General features: G+C 42.3%; 1 protein-coding gene across 3 annotated transcripts in view; it reads right to left on the reverse strand.

The window, feature by feature from the left end:
- Window positions 1–21,011, reverse strand: part of ATP7A (ATPase copper transporting alpha) — a 119,070-nt gene that overhangs the window by 49,230 nt on the left and 48,829 nt on the right. The window contains exon 2 of one of the 3 annotated variants that reach the window (XM_002720131.5): window positions 14,727–14,867. The exons of 1 other annotated variant lie outside the window; for it this stretch is intronic. In XM_002720131.5, coding sequence (XP_002720177.2) covers window positions 14,727–14,846 — 120 coding nt within the window. In that variant the 5' untranslated portion in view covers window positions 14,847–14,867. Of the gene's footprint in view, window positions 1–14,726; window positions 14,868–21,011 lie in introns of those variants that run through there. One more of the 3 variants, XM_051827359.2, reaches the window with a different exon arrangement.

Here is a 21,011-nt window from a genome sequence, read left to right on the forward strand (position 1 = left end):
TACAAAGCAATGACTGTACTCTACACACACACACACACACACACACACACACCTTCTAGCTGCTGCTTCACTCTTCAAATGCCCACAACAGTTGGGGTGGGATCAAGCTGAAGCCAGGAGCTTTGAATTCGATCCAATTCTCCCACATTAGTGGCAGGGATCCAACTAGTTGAGCCATCACTTACTACCTCCCAATTCACAGAAAGCTGCAATTGGAAGCAGATCCAAGACTCAGACCCAGGTACTCTGATAAGGAATGCGGGGATTCTAAGCAGTATCTTAACCACCGTACCACCTATGCTAAATGATTGTATTCTTTTTATTTATTTTATTTGAAAGTCAGAGTTACACAGAGAAGGTGGGACAGAAAGAGGTCTTCTATCCACTGGTTCAGTCCCTAATTGGCCAAAACGGCCAGAGCTGCACCGATCCAAAGCCAGGAGCCAGGAGCTTCTTCCGGGTCTCCCACGCAGGTGCAGGAGCCTAAGGGCTTGGGTCATCTTCTCCTGCTTTCCCAGGCCATAGCAAAAAGCTGGATCGGAAGTAGAGTAGCCGGAACTGAAACTGGCGCCCATATGGGGTGCCAGCACTGCAGGCGGTGGCTTTACCCACTATGCCACAGCACCAGCCCTGATTGCATTCTTAAAGCTCAGCTACTGCATATAGGTTTTTTGGGTTTTTGTTGTTGTTGTTGTTGTTTTTTTGACAGGCAGAGTGATGCCAGTGACAGTGAGAGAGACAGGGAGAAATGTCTTCCTTTTTTTTTTTTTTTTTTTGCCGTTGGTTCACCCTCCAATGGCCGCTGCGGCCGGCACACCGCGCTGATCCGATGGCAGGAGCCAGGTACTTATCCTGGTCTCCCATGGGGTGCAGGGCCCAAGGACTTGGGCCATCCTCCACTGTACTCCCTGGCCACAGCAGAGAGCTGGCCTGGAAGAGGGGCAACCGGGACAGAATCCAGCGCCCCGACCGGGACTAGAACCTGGTGTGCCGGCGCCGCAAGGCGGAGGATTAGCCTAGTGAGCCGCGGTGCCGGCCCTGCATATAGTTTAACTACTGTCATGACTGTGTCTCTTTGGCTAACGCTTTCTTTTGAAGTTTTATTTATTTATTTGAGAGGTAGAGTTACAGACAGAGGAGAGATAGAAAGGTCTTCTATCCACTGGATCACTCCCCAAAAATGGCCACAATGGCTGGAGCTGGGCCAATCCAAAGCCAGGATCCAGGAGCTTTTTCCGGATCTCCCACATGGGCGCAGGGGCCCAAGCACTTGGGCCATCTTCCACTTTCTTCCCAGTCCATTAGCAGAGAGCTGTATCAGAAGAGGAGCAGCCAAGACACAAACTGGCACCCATATGTGATGCCAGCACCGCAAGCAGAAGCTTAACCTATTATGCAGGGCTCTTGCCCCTTTGGCTAACATCTTAGAAAGAATTATGATGAAGACACAGAGAGAGAAGGAGGAGGGAGAAGAGGAGAAGAGGGAGACAGGGAGGGGAAGGGAGTAGGAAAGAGGAAGGAGGAAGGAGGAAGAAGGAAGGAGGAAGAAGAAAGGAGAAGAATAGGGGCCTGATCTATTCAAGGTTGTTATAAGGGTCATGAGAGTAAATAGGAAGAAAGTTCTTTGTAGCAGCAACAAGTTATATAAAAGTAAATACTGAGAAATGAGTATACATCAGGCACTTATTATGTGTGCCAAGAATTCGGATTCCCAAGAACAAAGTGGATGTGACATCAGGGAGCAATATTAGGAAAGGGAATACAGAAAAGCGATACTCATCCATTCCTGGGAATATGGTTTAGAAAAGGCTTCTTTAGGAGAGAAAATGCCTGACTGTTAAAAAAGACAAACAGGAGGGGCCAGCGATGTGACAGCATCCCATATGGGCACTTCTGATCCAGCTCTCTGCTATGGCCTGGGAAAGCAGTGGAAGATGGCCCAAGTCCTTGGGCCCCTGCACCCACGTGGGAGACCGGGAAGAAGCTCCTGGCTCTTGTTTTTGGATTGGCCCAGCCCTGGCCATTGCAGCTATTTGGGGGGTGAACCAGCAGATGAAAGCTCTCTCTCTCTCTCTGTCTCTGCCCCCACCCCCATAACCCTGCCTTTCAAATAAAATAAATAAACCTTTTTTAATAATACATTGTTTACATGCTTATGGTGTTTGGTATTTCCTGAAATGTCAACCATGACATTCAGGCCCAGTATACTTTTTCTGCATATGCCTTTGGTATAATTTTTATAAATATTCAAAGGCTGTGTCTTCTATTTGCAGGTGATAGGAAAACCAGAACCTTGGACAAACCATCCCTACCCCCGTGGCCTTCATTTTCCTGAGAGATTGGACAAATAATCTGTTTTCTCTCTTTCTTTAAAAGCTAAAGACTGTGTGACTCTCATTTCTTGGCTTGTCATTAGTACTTCTTCATGACTGGGATCAGAACTCTTGTAAAAATCCCAGTGAGCTGCTTTCCCTTTCCACCATATGAGGAGACAGTCAGTTGTCTAATGCAGGATATCAGCCATCACCAGACAGTGAATTTGCTAGCGCCTTAATTTTGGACTTCCCAGCCTGCAGAACTACAAGAAAGAAATTTCTACTATGTGTAAGCCACCAAGTTTATGGTATTTTGTTATTTTAGCCTGAAGAAACTAAGACAAAGGTGATCCAGTTCACTATACAAAAGCTAGGAAACTGAGTAAATTATCCAAGAAGTCCAATGAGAAAATGAAAGAGCTAAGATTCAAACACAAGTTTGTATAACTCCAAAGTTCAGACTCCTTCTACAAATGATTAGGCTAGATGACCTCCAATTTCCTTGAAAAGCTAAAATTCTATGCTTGTTATTTTGAGTGATGTGTGACTTATAAATAAAACCACCTGTAAAACATGAAATACTTGTAGTGTTTCAAATTTTAGTTCTGTTTGGTCCTCAACCCCCAAATGTCACATCTTCTCCCATGTTAGCTTAAATTAAAAATAATTTAGAAAAAAATCCCATTTGTTAAAAGATTTATTTTTATTTATTTGAAAGACAGAGTTACAGAGAGGTACAGACAGAGAGAGGTCTTCCATCCGCTGGTTCATTCCCCAAATTGCCACAATGGCCGGAGCTGAGCTGATCCGAAGTCAGGAGCCAGAAGCTTCTGCCAGTCTCCCATGTTGGTACAGGGGCCCAAGGATTTGGGCCATCTTCTAATGCTTTCCCAGGCCATAGCAAGAGCTGAATTGGAAAAGGGACAGCAGGGATGCCAGCCCTTCAGGCCAAGGCTTTAACCTACTGCGCCCATATGGGATGCCAGGGCTTTAACCTGCTGCGCCACAGTGCCAGCCCAAATAAAGCCTATTTCTTTAAGTTTATATCTGGCATATCTTAAATAAGACATAATTTTGAGCTAATCAGGACATTCTAATATTTCCCTAATTTTTAAAGGAATGTGGGGAAAGTCCTTGGCTTACTGAAATTCCTTTTCATTCCCCAGAAACCAATTTACACATCATCACAATAAATTCAAGTTAGGATGGTACTTAGTCCCTGTGGGAGGTTTAAAGCCCATTTTCTTACATTTTCATGTAACAACTGAACATAAAGGTAATCAGAGGTATTTCGGAACTTCAAAGGATTCTTATTTTACATATGTGGAGACTGAATGAAAAAAAGTGAAGTGATTCATCAATTAGTGTGATTTCTAAAATATTTTATCTATCACCCATAATGTATTTTCGAATCAAAAACTATTCATGATACATAACAGGAGCCCCACTTATAAAACATATCACCTCAATATAAATTCCACTATTCTTTGTTGAAAAACATAATGTAGACTAGCATTCTAATTTTGATGCTTCAATATGTGATAGTGATGGGCATTTGTCTTAGCAGATAGGCCTTCACATGGGACACCTGAATCCTTTTTAACAATAACAGAGTTTAAGTCATAGTTCTGCTCCTGATTCCAGCTTCCTGCTAACGTGAACCCTAGGAAACTGCAGGTGATGGCTAAAATAGTTGTGACCCTACCACTCAAGTGGGAGACTTGACTGACTTCCCAGCTCCCAGATTTGGTGTGGCCCAGCTCCAACTGATGTGAACATTTGGAGAGCCAATCAGTAGGTGGGAAGCTTCACCACACCACCACTCCCATCAATCTCTCTAAATTTTTATCTTAGATTTGGCCTTTCTTTTGTCCTTGGAATAGCATTCAAATGAAATCTAAGCTTCTTTGAATAGTTGATTCTATATCTCCATGGATAGATGATTATTACCCACTAATTCATAATCATCAAAATGTCTATATTACTCTAATATAGCGTTGGTAAGAAAACATCAATTTGAAAAATAAAATGTTCAATGCACTATCATTTGCAATAGCAAGTTAGGAAACTGTGTCATGCATTTTGCCTGGCAGTTAAGATGCTGTTGTCCCATATCTGAGTGCCTGACTTCAATACCTAGGCTCCAGCTCTTGACTCATTTCCCACTAATACAGAACCAGGGAGGCATAGGAGATGACTCAAGTAATTGTTTCTTGCCACTCACATGAGAAATCTAGATTGAATTCTCAGCTCCCCCAGCAGGTAAACTAGCAGATCTGGGAGGTCTATGTCTCTCTCCCCTGCCCCTTTCCCTATCAAATAATTAAATAACTTTTTAAAAGTTAGAAAATAAAAAAAGTCTCTAATAGAAATAAAAAGATTAGATAGACTCTATACACTGACAGGGAACAATACTTGTATCTAAGATATACTTGCTAAGAAAAAAAAAAAACACCCTTGGGGCCAGCATTGTGGCATAGTGGGTTAAGTTACTGCTGCCTGCAGGATGCCAGTTCAAATCCTGACTGCTCCACTTCCTATCCAGCTCACTGCTAATGCACCTGAGAAAGCAGTAGAAGATGGCCCAGGTATTTGGACCCCTGGCACCCACCATGTGGGAGACTTGGATGGAGTTTCATGCTCCTGGCTTTGGCCTGGCCCAGCCGTGGCTGTTGTGGCCATTTGGGGAGTGAACCAGTGGATGGAAGATTTTTCTCTCTCTCCCCCTCTCTTTCTATAATCTGCCTTTCAAATAAGTAAATCTTAAAAAAAAAAAGGCAGTATATGTACAGTACAATTCCACTTTCATAAAAAAAAAGGGTTATACACACAAATCAAGTAGATACATATTCATATATACTTACAGTTTCACATTAATAACCTTTCTACAAAGACATATACATAAGAAAGGATTTTCTTTTTTAAAAAAGATGTATTTACTTATTTGAAAAGCAGAGTTACAGAGAGGCAGAGGCAGAGAGCAAGAGAGAGAGAAGTCTTCCATCTGCTGGTTCACTCTCCAAATGGCTGCAACACCCAAAGCTGGGCTGATCCGAAGTCAGGAGCCAGAGCTTCCTCTAGGTCTCCCATGTGGGTAGCAAGGGCCCAAGGACTTTGGCCATCTTCTACTGCTTTCCCAGGCCATAGCAAAGAGTTGGATCAGAAGTAGAGCAGCCAGGACCCAAATCAGCACCCATATGGATGCCGGTATTGAAGGCGGTGGCTTTACCCGCTATGCCACAGCACAGGCCCAGAATACTGATTTTCTTTAGGAGAGGGATTTTAATCTATGCATGTGTTACTTTTGCAATAATAAAAACACTAGTTGGGGCCGGCACTGTGGCAGAGCGGGTTAAGCCTCCACCTGCAGTGCCGGCATCCCATATGGTGCCAGTTCAAGACCCGGCTGCTCCACTTCCGATCCAGTTCTCTGCTATGGCCGGGGAGGGCAGTAGAAGATGGCCAAGTCCTTGGGCTCCTGCACCCATGTGGGAGACCAAGAGGAAGCTTCTGGCTCCTGGCTTCAGACTAGTGCAGCTCCGGCCGTTGTGGCCAGCTGGTGAGTGAACCAGCAGATGAAAGACCTCTCTCTCTCTCTGTGTGCCTCTCCTTCTCTCTCTGTGTAACATTGACTTTCAAATAAATAAATAAATCTTTAAAAAATAAAAATAAAGGCCGGCGCCACAGCTCAATAGGCTAATCCTCCGCCTGCGGCGCCAGCACACCGGGTTCTAGTCCCGGTCGGGGCGCCAGATTCTGTCCCGGTTGCCCCTCTTCCAGGCCAGCTCTCTGCTGTGGCCAGGGAGTGCAGTGGAGGATGGCCCAAGTACTTGGGCCCTGTATCCCATGGGAGACCAGGATATGCACCTGGCTCCTGCCTTCGAATCAGTGTGGTGCGCCAGCCACGGCGGCCATTGGAGGGTGACCCAATGGCAAAGGAAGACCTTTCTCTCTGTTTCTCTCTCTCTCACTGTCCACTCTGCCTGTCAAAATAAATAAATAAATAAATAAATAAATAAAAAAAAATAAAAACACTAGTTAACTTGAGGGGAACAAGGAGTGCATTTATTGATCGACTGGAAAAATTTAGTAGTTGTTAGCATTGAGGTGGTCATTTTTTTTAAAGGCTATATTAAGAGAATGGACTGCAGCTCTTATCTGAGTAGAGGAGATAAGCACTCAAAAAGTTAGCATTGTAAATTTCAAGGACAAAGTAATTTTTTAATAAGGCATTAACCTCTGGAGTCATTCAGTACTTATATTTAATTAAATTCGTTTTTACATTTCTACTTTGAAAAGGTCAAATAATCCCAGAGAAAGATCTTCACATTATCTGCTTATTTCATTTTCCCTTTGAACAGACCACTGGGGTGATTTAATTAAACTTCAGGTTAATCCCTTTAAAGTCTACAGTCTTAACACTGGCAAGACAAGCAAGAATATTACAGTCATGTATGGTACAATTTAAGACACATTTCCCAAAACTTATATTTTGGTATTTGTATTTAAATGCTAAACCTGCAGGTTGGGCGCTGTGGAGTAGTAGGTGAAGCCTCTGCCTGTGGTTCTGGCAATCCATATGGGTACTAGTTCAAGTCCCAGTTGCTCCCATTCCCATTCAACTCTCTGCTATGGCCTGGGAAAGCTGTAGAAGATGGTCCAAGTGCTTGGGCCCCTGCACCTACATGGGAGACCCAGAAGAAGCTCCTGGCTCCTGACTTCAGGTCGACCCAGCTCCAGCCATTGTGGCCACTTGGGTTGTGAACCAGCAGATGGAAGACTTTTCTCTCTGTCTCTCCCTCTCTTTGTAATTTTACCTCTCAAGTAAATAAATAAAATCTTTTTAAAAAATTCTAAAGCTGCAAAAAGAAAAATATTCTATTTATTCCAAAATTAGAGACTTTTAAACTATTTATTCTCCCTGAATTCTGTTAATGAAAGCTTTAATCTGTTCCCACTGTTGCACTTTTCAATAAAGCACTTAATTTAATATCACAATTATGTTATTTCAGTCTAAACATTCTGACCTAGAGGAATGAGCTCATTGACTTAGATAAAATACTGTTCTAAAATCTGGCTTCTTTATTTTAAAAAATTATTTGAAAGGCAGGATTACAGAGAAAGAGAGGGAGGGAGGGGAGAGATGGAGAGAGAATCTTCCACCCACTGATTCACTCTCCAAATGGCCACATATGCCAGAACTAGGCCAGGTTGAAGCCAGGAGCCTAGAACTTCATCCAAGTCTCAGACATCGGTGGCATGGGCCCAAACACTTGAGCCATCCCTCCACTGCTTTCCCAGGAACATTAGCAGGAAGCTGGATCAGAAGTGGAGCAGCCAGGACCTGAACCAGTGCTCATAGGGGATACCAGCCTCACAGGTGGTGGTTTACCCCACTGAGCCGCAATGCCAGGACCCTTAAATCTGGTTTCTGAATGGACTTAATTATAATCTCAGACATTATGATCCAGAAATCTTAAACCTTAAAACTCCTTGAAAGATGATCAATATTTATGTGTTACTACACTGAGGTACATTCTGACTATAAGTTATATAGGGAGAAGTTCAATTTTCTATATGGTGCCTACAAAGAGGAGAATCTACATTCTGTAGCCTCTGACAATTTGAGACTTCTTTAAGAAAAAGAACAGAAAATGAAAAATAACAAAATTGTGTACAAAAATAAACATTGTAGAGACTGGCATTGTAGCATAGCTGGTTAAGCCACTGTCTGCAACGCTGGCATCCCACAGAGTCCTGGCTGCTCCACTTCTGATCTAGGTCCCTGCTCATATGCCTGGGAAAGCAGCAGAAGATGGCCCAAGTCCTTGGGCCCCTGCACCCACATGGGAGACTCAAAAGAAGGTCTGGGCTCCTGGGTTTGGCCTGACCCAGCCCTAGGTGTTGGGGCCATTTGGGAGGTGAATCAGCAGATGGAAGATTTCTTTCTCTCTCTCTCTCTTTCTGTAACTGTGCCTTTCAAATAAATGAAAATAAATCTTTTTTAAAAAGATAACAAATACCATAAAAATCCTTTACAATCACATTTTAATTAATGTCTAATAATACTTTCCTTTCTTACCTTTTTCGTTGTATTATTTTTTGGTGCTTCCTTTGACAATGGTTTCGCAAAATGATTTTCCTTTTTTTTTAAGATTTTATTTATTTATTTGAGAAGTAGAGTTACAGACAGTGAGAGGGAGAGACAGAGAGAAAGGTCTTTCTTCCGTTGGTTCACTCCCCAAATGGCTGCAATGGCCAGAGCTGCACCGATTGGAAGCCAGGAGCCAGGCGCCTCTTCCTGGTCTCCCATGTGCATGCAGGGGCCCAAGGACTTGGGCCATCCTCCACCGCTTTCCCAGGCCATAGCAGAGAGCTGGATCGGAAGAAGAGCAGCTGGGACATGAACCGGCACCCATATGGGATGCCGGTGCTGCAGGCAGAGGATTAACCTACTGCACCATGGCACCAGCCCCACAAAATTATTTTCTATCAGTGAATAGAATCTAATCAAGATATGTTTGATTAATAACACTTCAAAAACTTTTTCAATATCACAACTGGTCATTGGCACATTTTTCAGAGCTTTTGTCAAATTTTGGGAACCTATCAAGTTTCTTTCATATATGAGATTTCAGATTTCAGGACACTTCAAGCTTACTTGTGCACTGACAAATCTTGACATCGTCTTTTAACTGATAGCACTCATTTATCAGCTTTACACTGGACCCTACACTTACATGTCATAACACCGAGTGGGCACCATGGATAGCAGGGCTATTATTGGAAGCTGTTTTTGTACCAAATCCCGAGCAATTTCACTATACACAGAAGTGACTAAGAACCACACATAATCAAGTAAACTAAACATATCCCCCATTTGATCTCCCTTTCTTTAGATCCTGAAAATGTTCATGGCCACTTCAATACCACACAACACAAGGGGAACTCTCACAGAAGGAGAGTTAAAGTGGAAATGGACAATGGTCTTAAAGGACTGTGGCTGAAATATTTTACTTTTGCACACTGTATGAAAACAGATGACCATGAGAACACATTGATTGCTAAGACGCCTAACAGGGTCTCAGAAGGTGGTCAACTCAAATGAGAGGTTCTGAAACCTAAGCTTCATTAACTTCATATTAAATCTGTCTCTGGGGGCCAGCGCTATGTGTAGCAGGTAAAGCCACCACCTTCAGCACCGGCATCCCATATGGGCGCCGGTTCGAGGCCCAGCTGCTCCACTTCCAATCCAGCTCTCTGCTAAGGCCTGGGAAAGCAGTAGAAGATGGCCCAAGTCCTTGGGCCCCCGCACCCGTGTGGGAGACCTGGAAGAAGCCCTGGCTCTTGGCTTCAGATCAGCATAGATGCAGCCATTGCGGCCAACTGGGGAGTGAACCATCCGATGGAAGACTCTCTCTCTCTCTCTCTCTCTCTCTGCGTAACTCTGACTTTCAAATAAACAAATAAATCTTTTAAAAAATCTGTTTCTGGGCCTAAAATATATAATATTTAGTAAAATATTTTTAAAGGAAGGAAACATGAAGAAAGGTTACTAACAGCCTATACCATAAAGGATTTTGGGTGAAGGAGGAAAAACAGAGCAGGAACAGGTAGAGAAAGCATTTCCTTTTATTTTTTCAATCAAATTATGAACATGCCCTGGGAAGAATAGTATTGAGTATCTGTCATTGGGATTTGTATAAATAACTGATGATAACACAAAGTGCTTTCACATCACATCTCTGCTATTCTTTCTTTAAAATTTAATTAAAAGTCAATTGCATTTGTCTGACCTTAAACAGACCTTATTAAGCAGTAGTGAATTCTGGGAAGATGCAGTGGAAATAGCAGTCTTACATGAGTGTGGTACAAATAGGCTGTTTTAGGAAATATGAATGTACTTGCAAATATCAAAGCAGAATCTAGTCCTATAGTTATACATGGCTATATTGGAAGAAACAAGGATTCACATAAATTAGTTTTCTAGAGAGTTAAGGGTTTTGGAAAATGAATTAATTGTCAGTGTGCACTAAATACCTAAGTCAATCAAAGAAAAATTATATGAACTAGTTTCTAGATAGTTGAAATAGCTTTACTGCAATTAGCACAGACACGACTATATAATTAGTAAGGTTCAGCTCTTAGCAACAGCCCCACCTTGATCAAGTGGAAGAAATTAGCTACACTACAACAGTGCTGAGAACTGTGAAGAGTGACAAGGGAAAGGGTTGGGGGTGTGCAAGAAAAAGGCTTGGAGATGGCAAGTGGTGTGAAGATATACTAGGAAATTCCAATCCACTAGTCAGGGACCTCCACTGTAGCAGAATACAACAAACAGAAATCAAAATCAATGGATGAGAATGTCATGCAAATAAATAGAAGGGATTCTCCTGGAGGGTGAGTATAGAACATACCCTGTACTAATCTCCTCACTGTTGTGCATGTTTAAAATTTTTCATTGAAAGGTACATATTCTGGCCGGCGCCGTGGCTCACTTGGCTAATCCTCCGCCTGTGGCACCGGCATCCTGGGTTCTAGTCCCAGTTGGGGCCCGGGTACTAGTCTCGGTTGCTCCTCTTCCAGTCCAGCTCTCTGCTGTGGCCCGGGAGGGCAGTGGAGGATGGCCCAAGTGCTTGGGCCCCTGCACTCGCATGGGAGACCGGGAGGAAGCATTCGGCTCCTGGCTTCAGATTGGCATGGCACCGGCCGTGGCAGCCATTAGAATGAACCAACGGAAAAAGGAAGACCTTTCTCTCTGTCTCTCTCCCACTGTCTATAACTCTCTCTCTCACTGTCTAACTGTGTCTGGCAAAAAAAAAAAAAGTACATGTTCTTTGACCAAGTGGAGCTTATCTTGGGAATGCATGGTTGGTTCAGCATTTGAAAATCAATGAATGTAATCCATCATATTCACACACTAAGGAAGAAAACTAAATGATCATCTCTAGATGCAGGAAAAATACTCAACAAAATTCAGCATCCATTCCTGACTTTAAAAAGAATCTCTCAGCAAAGTAGGCATAGAAAGGGACTTCCCTAACCTGATAGAAAGCATTTACAATGCTAATGGTAAATGACTGAATGCTTTCTCCCTAACATCAGAAACAAGACAAGGGTGTCCATTCTCTCCAACCCTATTCAAAATTGTAATAGAGGTTCTAGACAGCAATGAAAAGAAATGAAAGACGGCTGGCGCCGTGGCTCAACAGGCTAATCCTCCACCTTGCGGCGCCGGCACACTTCCTGGTCGGGGCACCGGATTCTGTCCCGGTTGCCCCTCTTCCAGGCCAGCTCTCTGCTGTGGAGTGCAATGGAGGATGGCCCAAGTACTTGGGCCCTGCACCCCATGGGAGACCAGGAGAAGCACCTGGCTCCTGCCTTTGGATCAGCGTGGTGCACCGGCCGCAGCGCGCCGGCCGCAGCAGCCATTGGAGGGTGAACCAATGGCAAAGGAAGACCTTTCTCTCTGTCTCTCTCTCTCACTGTCCACTCTGCCTGTCAAAAAAAAAAAAAGAAATGAAAGACATACATACCTGAAAAGAAGAAGTAAAACTGCTTTGATACCCTTATGACATAATTACCTATGTAGAAAATCCCAAGGAGTCTATAGAAAGCCTAATAGACTTAGTAAGACAGTTTAGCAAGGTTGCAGGATACAAAGTCAACATACAAAAATCACTGTATTTCCTTATGCCCATAATGAACAATTGAAATTGAAATGAAATTAAAATCTAAAAAGACCATTTATGAAGACCAAGTGTCTGCTAATTACAATAGATAGAATTAAAAAGGAGAGAATGATCCAACATGGGAAGCAGGCCACACAGCAGACTCATAGAATGACAAACTCCCTAAACAGCACTCTGGCCTCAGAATCAGCCCTTATGGTATCTGGACCTGGCTAAAAAGCCTATGAGAGCATTTAAGGCATGGAAAGCCAAGACATTGTGGCAAAAAACGACCTACATGAAGGATCTCTGTGAGATCCAGTGGAAAGAAGGGGCCATCAAAGAAGGAGGTACCTCTCCTCTGAAGGGAGGACAGAACTTCCACTTTGATTATGGCCTTGTCTAAATAAGGTCAGAGTTTGTGGCAATAAAGAAATAATAAAATGCTTCCATAGAGCAATACAAGTAGTACTTAAGATAATGCCAACTAATAATAGTACTACTGTGTCCACTGAAAGCAATAAGAGCACCATAGCTACTCAACTCTGTTGTGGTAGTAAAAAAAGCTGTCACAATATAATTAATGGGTATGACTGTATTCCAATAAAATTTTACTTACAGATGCAGCAATTTGAATGTCAAATAATTTCATGTGTTCATAAATATTCTTCTTTTAGGGGCTGGCATTGTGATGCAGTGGGTTAAGCCACCACCTACAACACTGGCATCCCACATGGGTGCCTGTTCCACTGCCAATCTAGCTCCCTGCTAATGTGCATGGGAAAGCAACACAAGATGGCCCAAGTGTTTGGGCCACTGCCCTGCTACTACATGGGAGACCTGGATGGAGCTCCAGGCTCCTGGCTTCTTCTGCCTAGCCATTATGGTCATTTGGGGAGTAAACCAGCAAATGAAAGATCAGCCGGCGCCGCGGCTCACTAGGCTAATCCTCCACCTAGCGGCGCCGGCACACCGGGTTCTAGTCCCGGTCGGGGCGCTGGATTCTGTCCCGGTTGCCCCTCTTCCAGGCCAGCTCTCTGCTGTGGCCAGGGAGTGCAGTGGAGGATGGCCCAGGTGCTTGGGCCCTGCACCCCATGGGAGACCAGGAAAAGCACCTGGCTCCTGGCTCCTGCCATCGGATCAGCGCGGTGCGCCGGCCGCAGCGCGCCGGCCGCGGCGGCCATTGGAGGGTGAACCAACGGCAAAGGAAGACCTTTCTCTCTCTCTCTCTCTCTCACTGTCCACTCTGCCTGTCAAAAAAAAAAAGAAAGATCAAACTCTCTCTCTCTCTCCCTCCTTCTCTCTCTCTTTCCCTCTCCCAAATTAATAAACCTTATTATTTTTTAATTATTTATTTTATTTATTTTAAAGACAGAGTTACAGAGAGAGGTAGAGACAGAGAAAGATAGGTCTTCCATCCGCTGGTTCACTCCCCAGATGGCTGCAACAGCCAAAGCTGAGCTGATTCAAAGCCAGGAGCCAGGAGCTTCTTCCGGGTCTCCCACGTGGGTGTAGGGGCCCAAGAACTTGGGCCATCTTCTATTGCTTTCCCAGGCCATAGCAGAGAGCTGGATTGGAAGTGGAGTAGCCCTTATGGGATGCTGGCGCTGCAGGCCAGGGCTTTAACCCACTGCACCACAGCGCCGGCCCTGTAAATTTTTTTAAAAATATTATTCTTTTGTTTTTTTAATCATGTAAAAATGCAAAAACCAATCTTAGCTTAACAGTCATATGAACACAGGTGGGAACCTGAAATTGGCCAGCAGACTATCATTTTCCAATGCCCGCCAACACACACAATGATTCTAGGTTTTTTTTTTTTTTTTTTTGAGAGGCAGAGAAATGGACACAGATACACAGACACATAGACACACACACACACACACATACACACACACAGAGCTCCCATCTGCTGGTTCACTCCCCAAATGCCTACAAAAGCCAAGGCTGGCCCAGGCCAAAGCCAGGAGCTAAGAACTCAATCTAGGTCTTCTATGTGGGTGACAGGGACCCAAGTACTTAAACCATTATCTGCTGCCTCTCAGGGTCATATTAGCAAGAAGATGGAATTGAGAACACAGCCAAGACTCAAACTTAGGCACTCCAACATGGGATGCTGGCATCCCAAGCAGCATCTTTACTACTGTTCCAATGCCTGCTCCCACCTGAAGATTCTTATGACAACCACAGGTACCGCATGCAGTCACCAGAAGAATCTTTTATAATGCATCTTCAACCACCGTACACTGAGAATGTTGCTGATGGTCAAGGAATGTTAAATAATAATGTATTCTTCCTTGGGCATATCATACAAGGTATATCAGTAATTTTCTAGATATTTTCACTACAAATTTTTAATTGCAAACATAATCATCACCATGCTATAGAAGCATAAGAAAATCCTCTAACCCATTCTCTGAGAACATGTTTAGTTCAGTATTGAGATTAATAGTGATAAAAAGTACAAACAATCATTTGTATACTTACAAGATATGTCTATAAACATACAACCACAATAATGTCAAGATTCCATGTTCAGATGTTTTTAAATTGAATTTTTTTTTCTTTTTTAAAGAAAAAAAATGACAAAGAAAATGTATTTAGCTTCCAATAGAGGTACCATAATCTTTTTTGCCAAGTGTGTCAGTGTGTTTGCTCCTATCCTGGTGTTAGAAGTAATTTCCTAGCAGAATTTTAGTCAACAACATTTGACTTCATTAATTTCCAAAGGGTAACTCACTTTAATGTGATGTACACCATTCACTTTTTCAATCTGCTGCTCAATGGTCCGAACACAGGAATTGCATGTCATCCCCTCCACAGAGATGGTAATAGAATGCACATTCATGTTTGAATCCATTTTAATTTCTTCTTTACATTCCTGTTAGGAACAATAAACTCATTTAATTCCAGCCATGGAAATCTTTCCTCATTTTTCCTCCACCTCCTCCATAGTCAGCACTCTTTTCTACTTGCTTAGGAAAATTTTTCTTCAACTTTGATTAGGTAAAGGAAAATTGTTTCTATGTCTTTGTTAACTAAAACCAAATTTGCAATACTTGAATAATACGGGGAGCCTTCACAGAGTGAATTTCCAATTACTAAATATTTTCCCATACATAATCTCATTTAATATTGGAAATATGCACAATGAAGAACTAATCAAAAATACCAAAAATCCTTACAGTAACCAGGACAGTTCCACCTAAGCTGCCATGCCTGCCCCTCCCCTCAAATTCACCTCTCTTATGTCCTCTCATACCACTCACCAGCCCCTCTTGTGCGTCATACTGACCTCCCGGCCGTTCTTCATGCCAGGATGACTTCTACCTTACACCCTTTAATGTAGCTAGTTACTTGGTCTGGGACTTTCTGCTTGATGTCTGCTTGGCTACCTTCCTCATCTCCTTCAAGTTTCTGGTCAAATCTAACCTTCTTAATGCAACCTATTTAAAATTGCCACCTACATCCCTTCCATACACATATACTGATTCCCCTTACCTCTGCTTTATTTTTTTTAATAGGACTTAACTACCTTCTAACACACTTCATAATTTGTCTATCACTTAAACTTATCATCAGTCTTCCTGTGGTAGTTTAAAAATGTTTACAGATTATTTGTTATTCTTTCCATCAAGAGGTGGAATTTAACTCCTTTTCCGTGAGTATGGCCTGGACTTAGTGACTTGGTACTAGCAAATAGACCATGCTGGAGGTGACAACATGTGACTTTCAAGACCAAGTCATAAAGGAAATGACGGGGGTGGAGGGTGTCTCATTGCAGGTTCCTCCTTGTCCTCTCTCATGAATCACTCAGTCTGAGAGAAGTGAACCAGCAGATGGAATGTATGAAACTACACAAGCAGCCTTACGGAAAGGTTAATGTGGGGAGGAACTGAGGCCTCCTGTCAACGACTAGCAAAACCCTGATATCGCCCACCGGTATGCAGGTGAGAAAGCCATCAGCGAAACCTGTAGATGACTGTAGCCCCAGCCAACGTACTGAGCACAACTTCATGAGAGACCTTGAGCCAGAACCACCCAGCTAAGCCTCTCCCAATCCCGGACCCACAGAAACTATGAGCTTTAAGTCACTCAAGGTTGGGGTAATTTGTTATAGAGAAATAATTAACTAATGCACTTCCCACTATAATGAAAACCATGAAATCAAGCCTGTTTTTACGCTGATATTAACTTGAGCCACATGAAATCACTATGGTTGCATGTCAAATATAATTGAATATTGGCAATTTCATTTAGATCAGCCTAATATTTTCCCATGGAAACAGTGGTCTCCTAATGAGGGAAACTGAGTGATTAGGATAAAGGTAGAAGAAAGAAGATTCAGTGTATAACCTTTTACACATTTTATTTTAAATGGCATAAAAATGATTAGCTTATTATCTTAATTTTGCTAAGCTCAGAAAAGCCTTTAACAGAAACTGCTGCTGAACCATGCCCTATGCTATTAACAAAGCAAATGATTAATGGACTCTTCCAACTTTTCCAACTTGTTTCTGTGGAGCCTTGAACAATCAGGCCACCCAGTCTATGGAATTCTGTTACAGTAGCTTGAATTAAAATATATAATATGTATATATATATATAAATTGATATATATATAATTGAGATGTAATTCCTATGTTCTTTAAGAGGGAGAATAAAGAAGATAGAGAGGGAGAAGGAGATGGAAAAGAGGGAAAGAAAGACAGACAGAGGTAGAGAGAGACAGAGAGACAGAGCTCTACTGCATTCACTGATTTCACACCCCAAATGTCCTCAAGGGCCAGGACTAGGCCGGGCCAAAGCCAGGAGCTAGGAACTCAATCCAGGTCTCCTACATGAATGGCAAGAACCCAGGTACTTGAGTCATCACCACTGCCTCTGAGAGCCTGCATTAGCAGGAAGCCAGAATCAGAAACCACAGCCAGATATTAAACCCAAGTACTCCAATATGGGATGCAGATGTCATAACCAGCATCTTAATCACTAGTTGCTGTTTCCACATTTTGTTTACTATGAATAATACACTATAAACATTAATGTACAAACTTTTTGTGCTTTCATTTCCCTTGGACAATTCATAAGAGTGGACTCTACTAGGTCATATAACTCTATACTGAATTGAGAAACTGCCAAAATGTTTTCCAAAGTAGCTGCACCATTTTACATTCCCCTCAGCGATGTATGAGTCTTCCAATTTCTCCACTTTCTCACCAACACGTGTTGTCATCTGAATTTTTGATTCTAGCCATCCTTGTAGGTATAATGGTATTTCATTGTGGTTTTGATTAATGTTTCCCTGATAACTAATGATGTCAAAAATCTTTTCATGTGCTTCCTGTGTATTTATACATTTTTTAAGAAATGTTTATTCAATTCCTTTACTTACTTTTAGTAGAGTTATTTGAATTTTTGTTGAGTTGTAGGAATTTTTATGTATCCTATATATTAATATCTTATCAGATACATGAGTTTTCAAATATTTTCTCCTATGGGCAGTTGCCTCTCAACTCCTTTGATAGTGTCTTTTGGTGCACAAAAGTTTTCATTCTGATGAAGTACAATTTATCTATTTTTTCTCTTGTTACTTCTATTCACTTTTATATTATAAAAATCTCAGAAAAGCTGAAACAGAAATTCATCCCTAGGCTCATTTCTTTTAGTCTTAAATTCAAAGAATGCTAATGCTGGAAAAATTGTAGTTTATAATGTGTCATGATCTGAAATAGAGTCACAATTCCTAGTCTATTTACAAGAGTACTTCAAAAAATTCATGGAAAATGGGATTAAAATATGAGTTTATTTTGGTGCAATAAATTTTTGGAATTTATGCATAGCTTTTTCATAATATACATTTTCATGAACTTTTTCAAATCATTTCTTTATGATGAGAATACTCTAAATTCTTCTACCTTTTGTGAAATATACAATATATAATCATCTTTGGTCATCATATGATGCAAAAAACAAACTCAGAGCTGGCAGTGCCAGCATCCCATATAGGTACCAGTTGGAGTCCCGGCTGCTCCACTTCTGATTCAGCACCCTACTAATGTGCCTTGGAAAGCAGCGGAGGTTGGCCCAAGTTCTTGGGCCCCTGCACCTACATGGGAGACCCAGAAGAAGCTCCTGGCTTCAGATTAGCTCAGCTCTGGTCATTGCTGCCATTTAGGGAGTGAACCAGTGGACTAAGACCTCTCTCTCTCCCCCTCCCCCCACCCCCACCCCTCTCTCTATACCTTTTTCAAGTAAAGTAAGTCTTTAAAAGGAAAAAAAAAAAAAGAACAAACTCTGTTGACAGGGGACTGATGGTTGGAGTTATACCTCCTGATTATAACATACAGTCTCTTACTACAAGAGAACAAAAGCCCAGATAGGGGAGGAAAGGCAGGTAATAATGAGCAAAGGATGAAGACTGGATGAAAGGAATAGGACAGGTCTCAGTGGAGAGTCTAAGGTAGGGTACTTAAGGTAAACATGAAGGAATTTGGGGGCTGGGAAGAGGATCACTGGGAAGCAGTACAAGAATCTGAAAAGGGAAGCAGAATGTCTAAAACAAATAGATCCTATCACAATTTTGCCTAAGGGCACTGCTGTATCTTAAAAAAGAGGCCCTTCTTCATTCCTCTGTGCCACAGAGCTGCCAGACTCCAGCACTCAGACTTAGTACTCTATCATTCTGATAGCTTAGCTGTCAAATGGGCGTTTAAAGGCTGAAATAGGAACATTACAAAATCGACCAAACTGTCTATGAGAAAACGTCAAGTTCAAACAATAGGATTGAAAACAAACTGGGAATACAAAACAAGCAGCAGATTAAAGTTAGTTCACCTGGTTAGTTAGGAATACAAAAATGAAAGTCATCCCACAGTGTGAGGAGTTGGTTCCAGAGATACCCCACATACACATGCAGACATATACCAAAGATCTGTAGATGCTCAAATCCCTTATATAAAATGGCATAGTGTTTGCATACAACCTATGCACATTCTCCTGTATGCTTCAAATCATCTCTAATTCTAGAAGTATTAGTACTGAAATAACCAATGCAATGTAAATGCCTTGTAAATAGCTGTTATACTGCATTGTTTAAGGAGTAAAGACCGAAAAATGAATCCTGTACATGGCCAGTACAGACACAACTTTCATATGCTTAACAACATTTTCTTTTTCAGATTTATTTATTTTATTAAAGATCACAGTTACACACAGAGAGAGAAGGAGAGGGAGGAGGGAGGGAGAGAGACAGAGTCTTCTATCCACTGGTTCAATCCCCAGATGGCCGCAACGGCCAGAGCTGTGCCAATCCAAAGCCAGAAGCCAGGAGCTTCTTCCAGGTCTCCCACGTGGGTGCAGTGGCCCAAGGCCTTGTGCCATCTTCTCTGCTTTCCCAGGCCATAGCAGAGAGCTGGATCGGAAGTGGAGCAGCCAGGTCTCGAACCGGCCCCATATGGGATGCCGGCACTGAAGCCAGCGGCTTTACCCGCTACGCCACAGCGTCGGCCCCTTAACAACATTTTCAATCCACAGTTGGATGAATCCATGATAGAGAACCCAAGGATACGGAGGGCCAAGTATACAGATTTACTATGGTATGGGCCCAAGATCAGAATGCTGGCTTACTGAGGAACTGAGAGAGACCAATTAAGCAAAGAGGCACTTTAAAGCAAGTGGATAATTCACCTGGGAAGTATATTAATTCACCTGGGAAGTACATACTTGAGAGGTCAGAATGCCTCAGCACAAATAAAACCGACATAAACACAGCCACTTTTCCTACTACAACCTAATTGAAGCATGTGAAATCAACCAGGAATACCTGTACTCCCATATTTCCTTCTGCTTTCAGAATTTACCTGCATTGTTTTTCAAAACTCTACATAAATTGGAGCTGACACAAAACATCAGAGGAATGCCAAGTTACTCACTATTCAATTACATATATAATATTCTTCAGAAAATTGTGAAAATTGAATTAAAATATACAAAATATTTTAAAACTTTGGGTGAAAATTTTTAAATCCATTTATAATTTTTTCATAATATATATTTCCACAAGATTTTTTGAAGATCCCTGTGTCACATATTTTTTTTGACAGGCAGAGTGGACAGTGAGAGAGAGAGACAGAGAGAAAGGTCTTCCTTCTGCCGTTGGTTCACCCTCCAATGGCCGCTGCAGCTGGCGCGCTGCAGCCGGCGCACCGCGCTGATCCGAAGGCAGGAGCCAGGTGCTTCTCCTGGTCTCCCATGGGGTGCAGGGCCCAAGCACTTGGGCCATCCTCCACTGCCTTCCCGGACCACAGCAGAGAGCTGGCCTGGAAGAGGGGCAACTGGGACAGAATCTGGCGCCCCGATCAGGACTAGAACCCGGTGTACCGGGGCCACTAGGTGGAGGATTAGCCTATTGAGCCACGGCGCCGGCCTGTGTCACATTTTTTACTCAAATTATGCAGTTTCTGTTTCTAAACCAGAGGTGATGATCTAGGCATAATATTGTTATTCCTCTTAGAAAATTATATTACCAATGGTGATTACCATCTGTGTTCAGGGAGTGTCTCAAAATACTTTAATAAGTAGAAGCTCATTCCCTCAGTGTTATTGGATGCTCTTGCTCTTAGAGTTGCCATTACTAATAGCTACATGCCAGATTCCTCCCTTTGATACTGTAATTTCTCAGAAGCCTATATTTTTCCCATAGCATATGAAATTGTTTATGTTCTTACTCTAAGTCATTTTGCCAAATACAATGGGAGGTTATGAATGATGCTAATTTTGTACCTATTTTTAGGAAATTTAAAAGATGGACATAACATATATTACAAAATAAATTACAGCTGTGTATATGAAGGCAATTCAAAAAGTTCATGGAAAATTGAATTAAAGGATAAGTTTAGTGGTAGGAGTTTGATGCAGCGTTTAAGATGCCATGTGGGACACCCACATATCACATCAGAGTGCTTGGGTTCAAATCCTGGTTCTATTCCAATTCCATCATCCTGCTTATACACACTCTGGGAGGCAG

This window comes from Oryctolagus cuniculus, chromosome X, assembly GCF_964237555.1.
Source record: "Oryctolagus cuniculus chromosome X, mOryCun1.1, whole genome shotgun sequence".
NCBI classification, from domain to species: Eukaryota; Metazoa; Chordata; class Mammalia; order Lagomorpha; family Leporidae; genus Oryctolagus; species Oryctolagus cuniculus.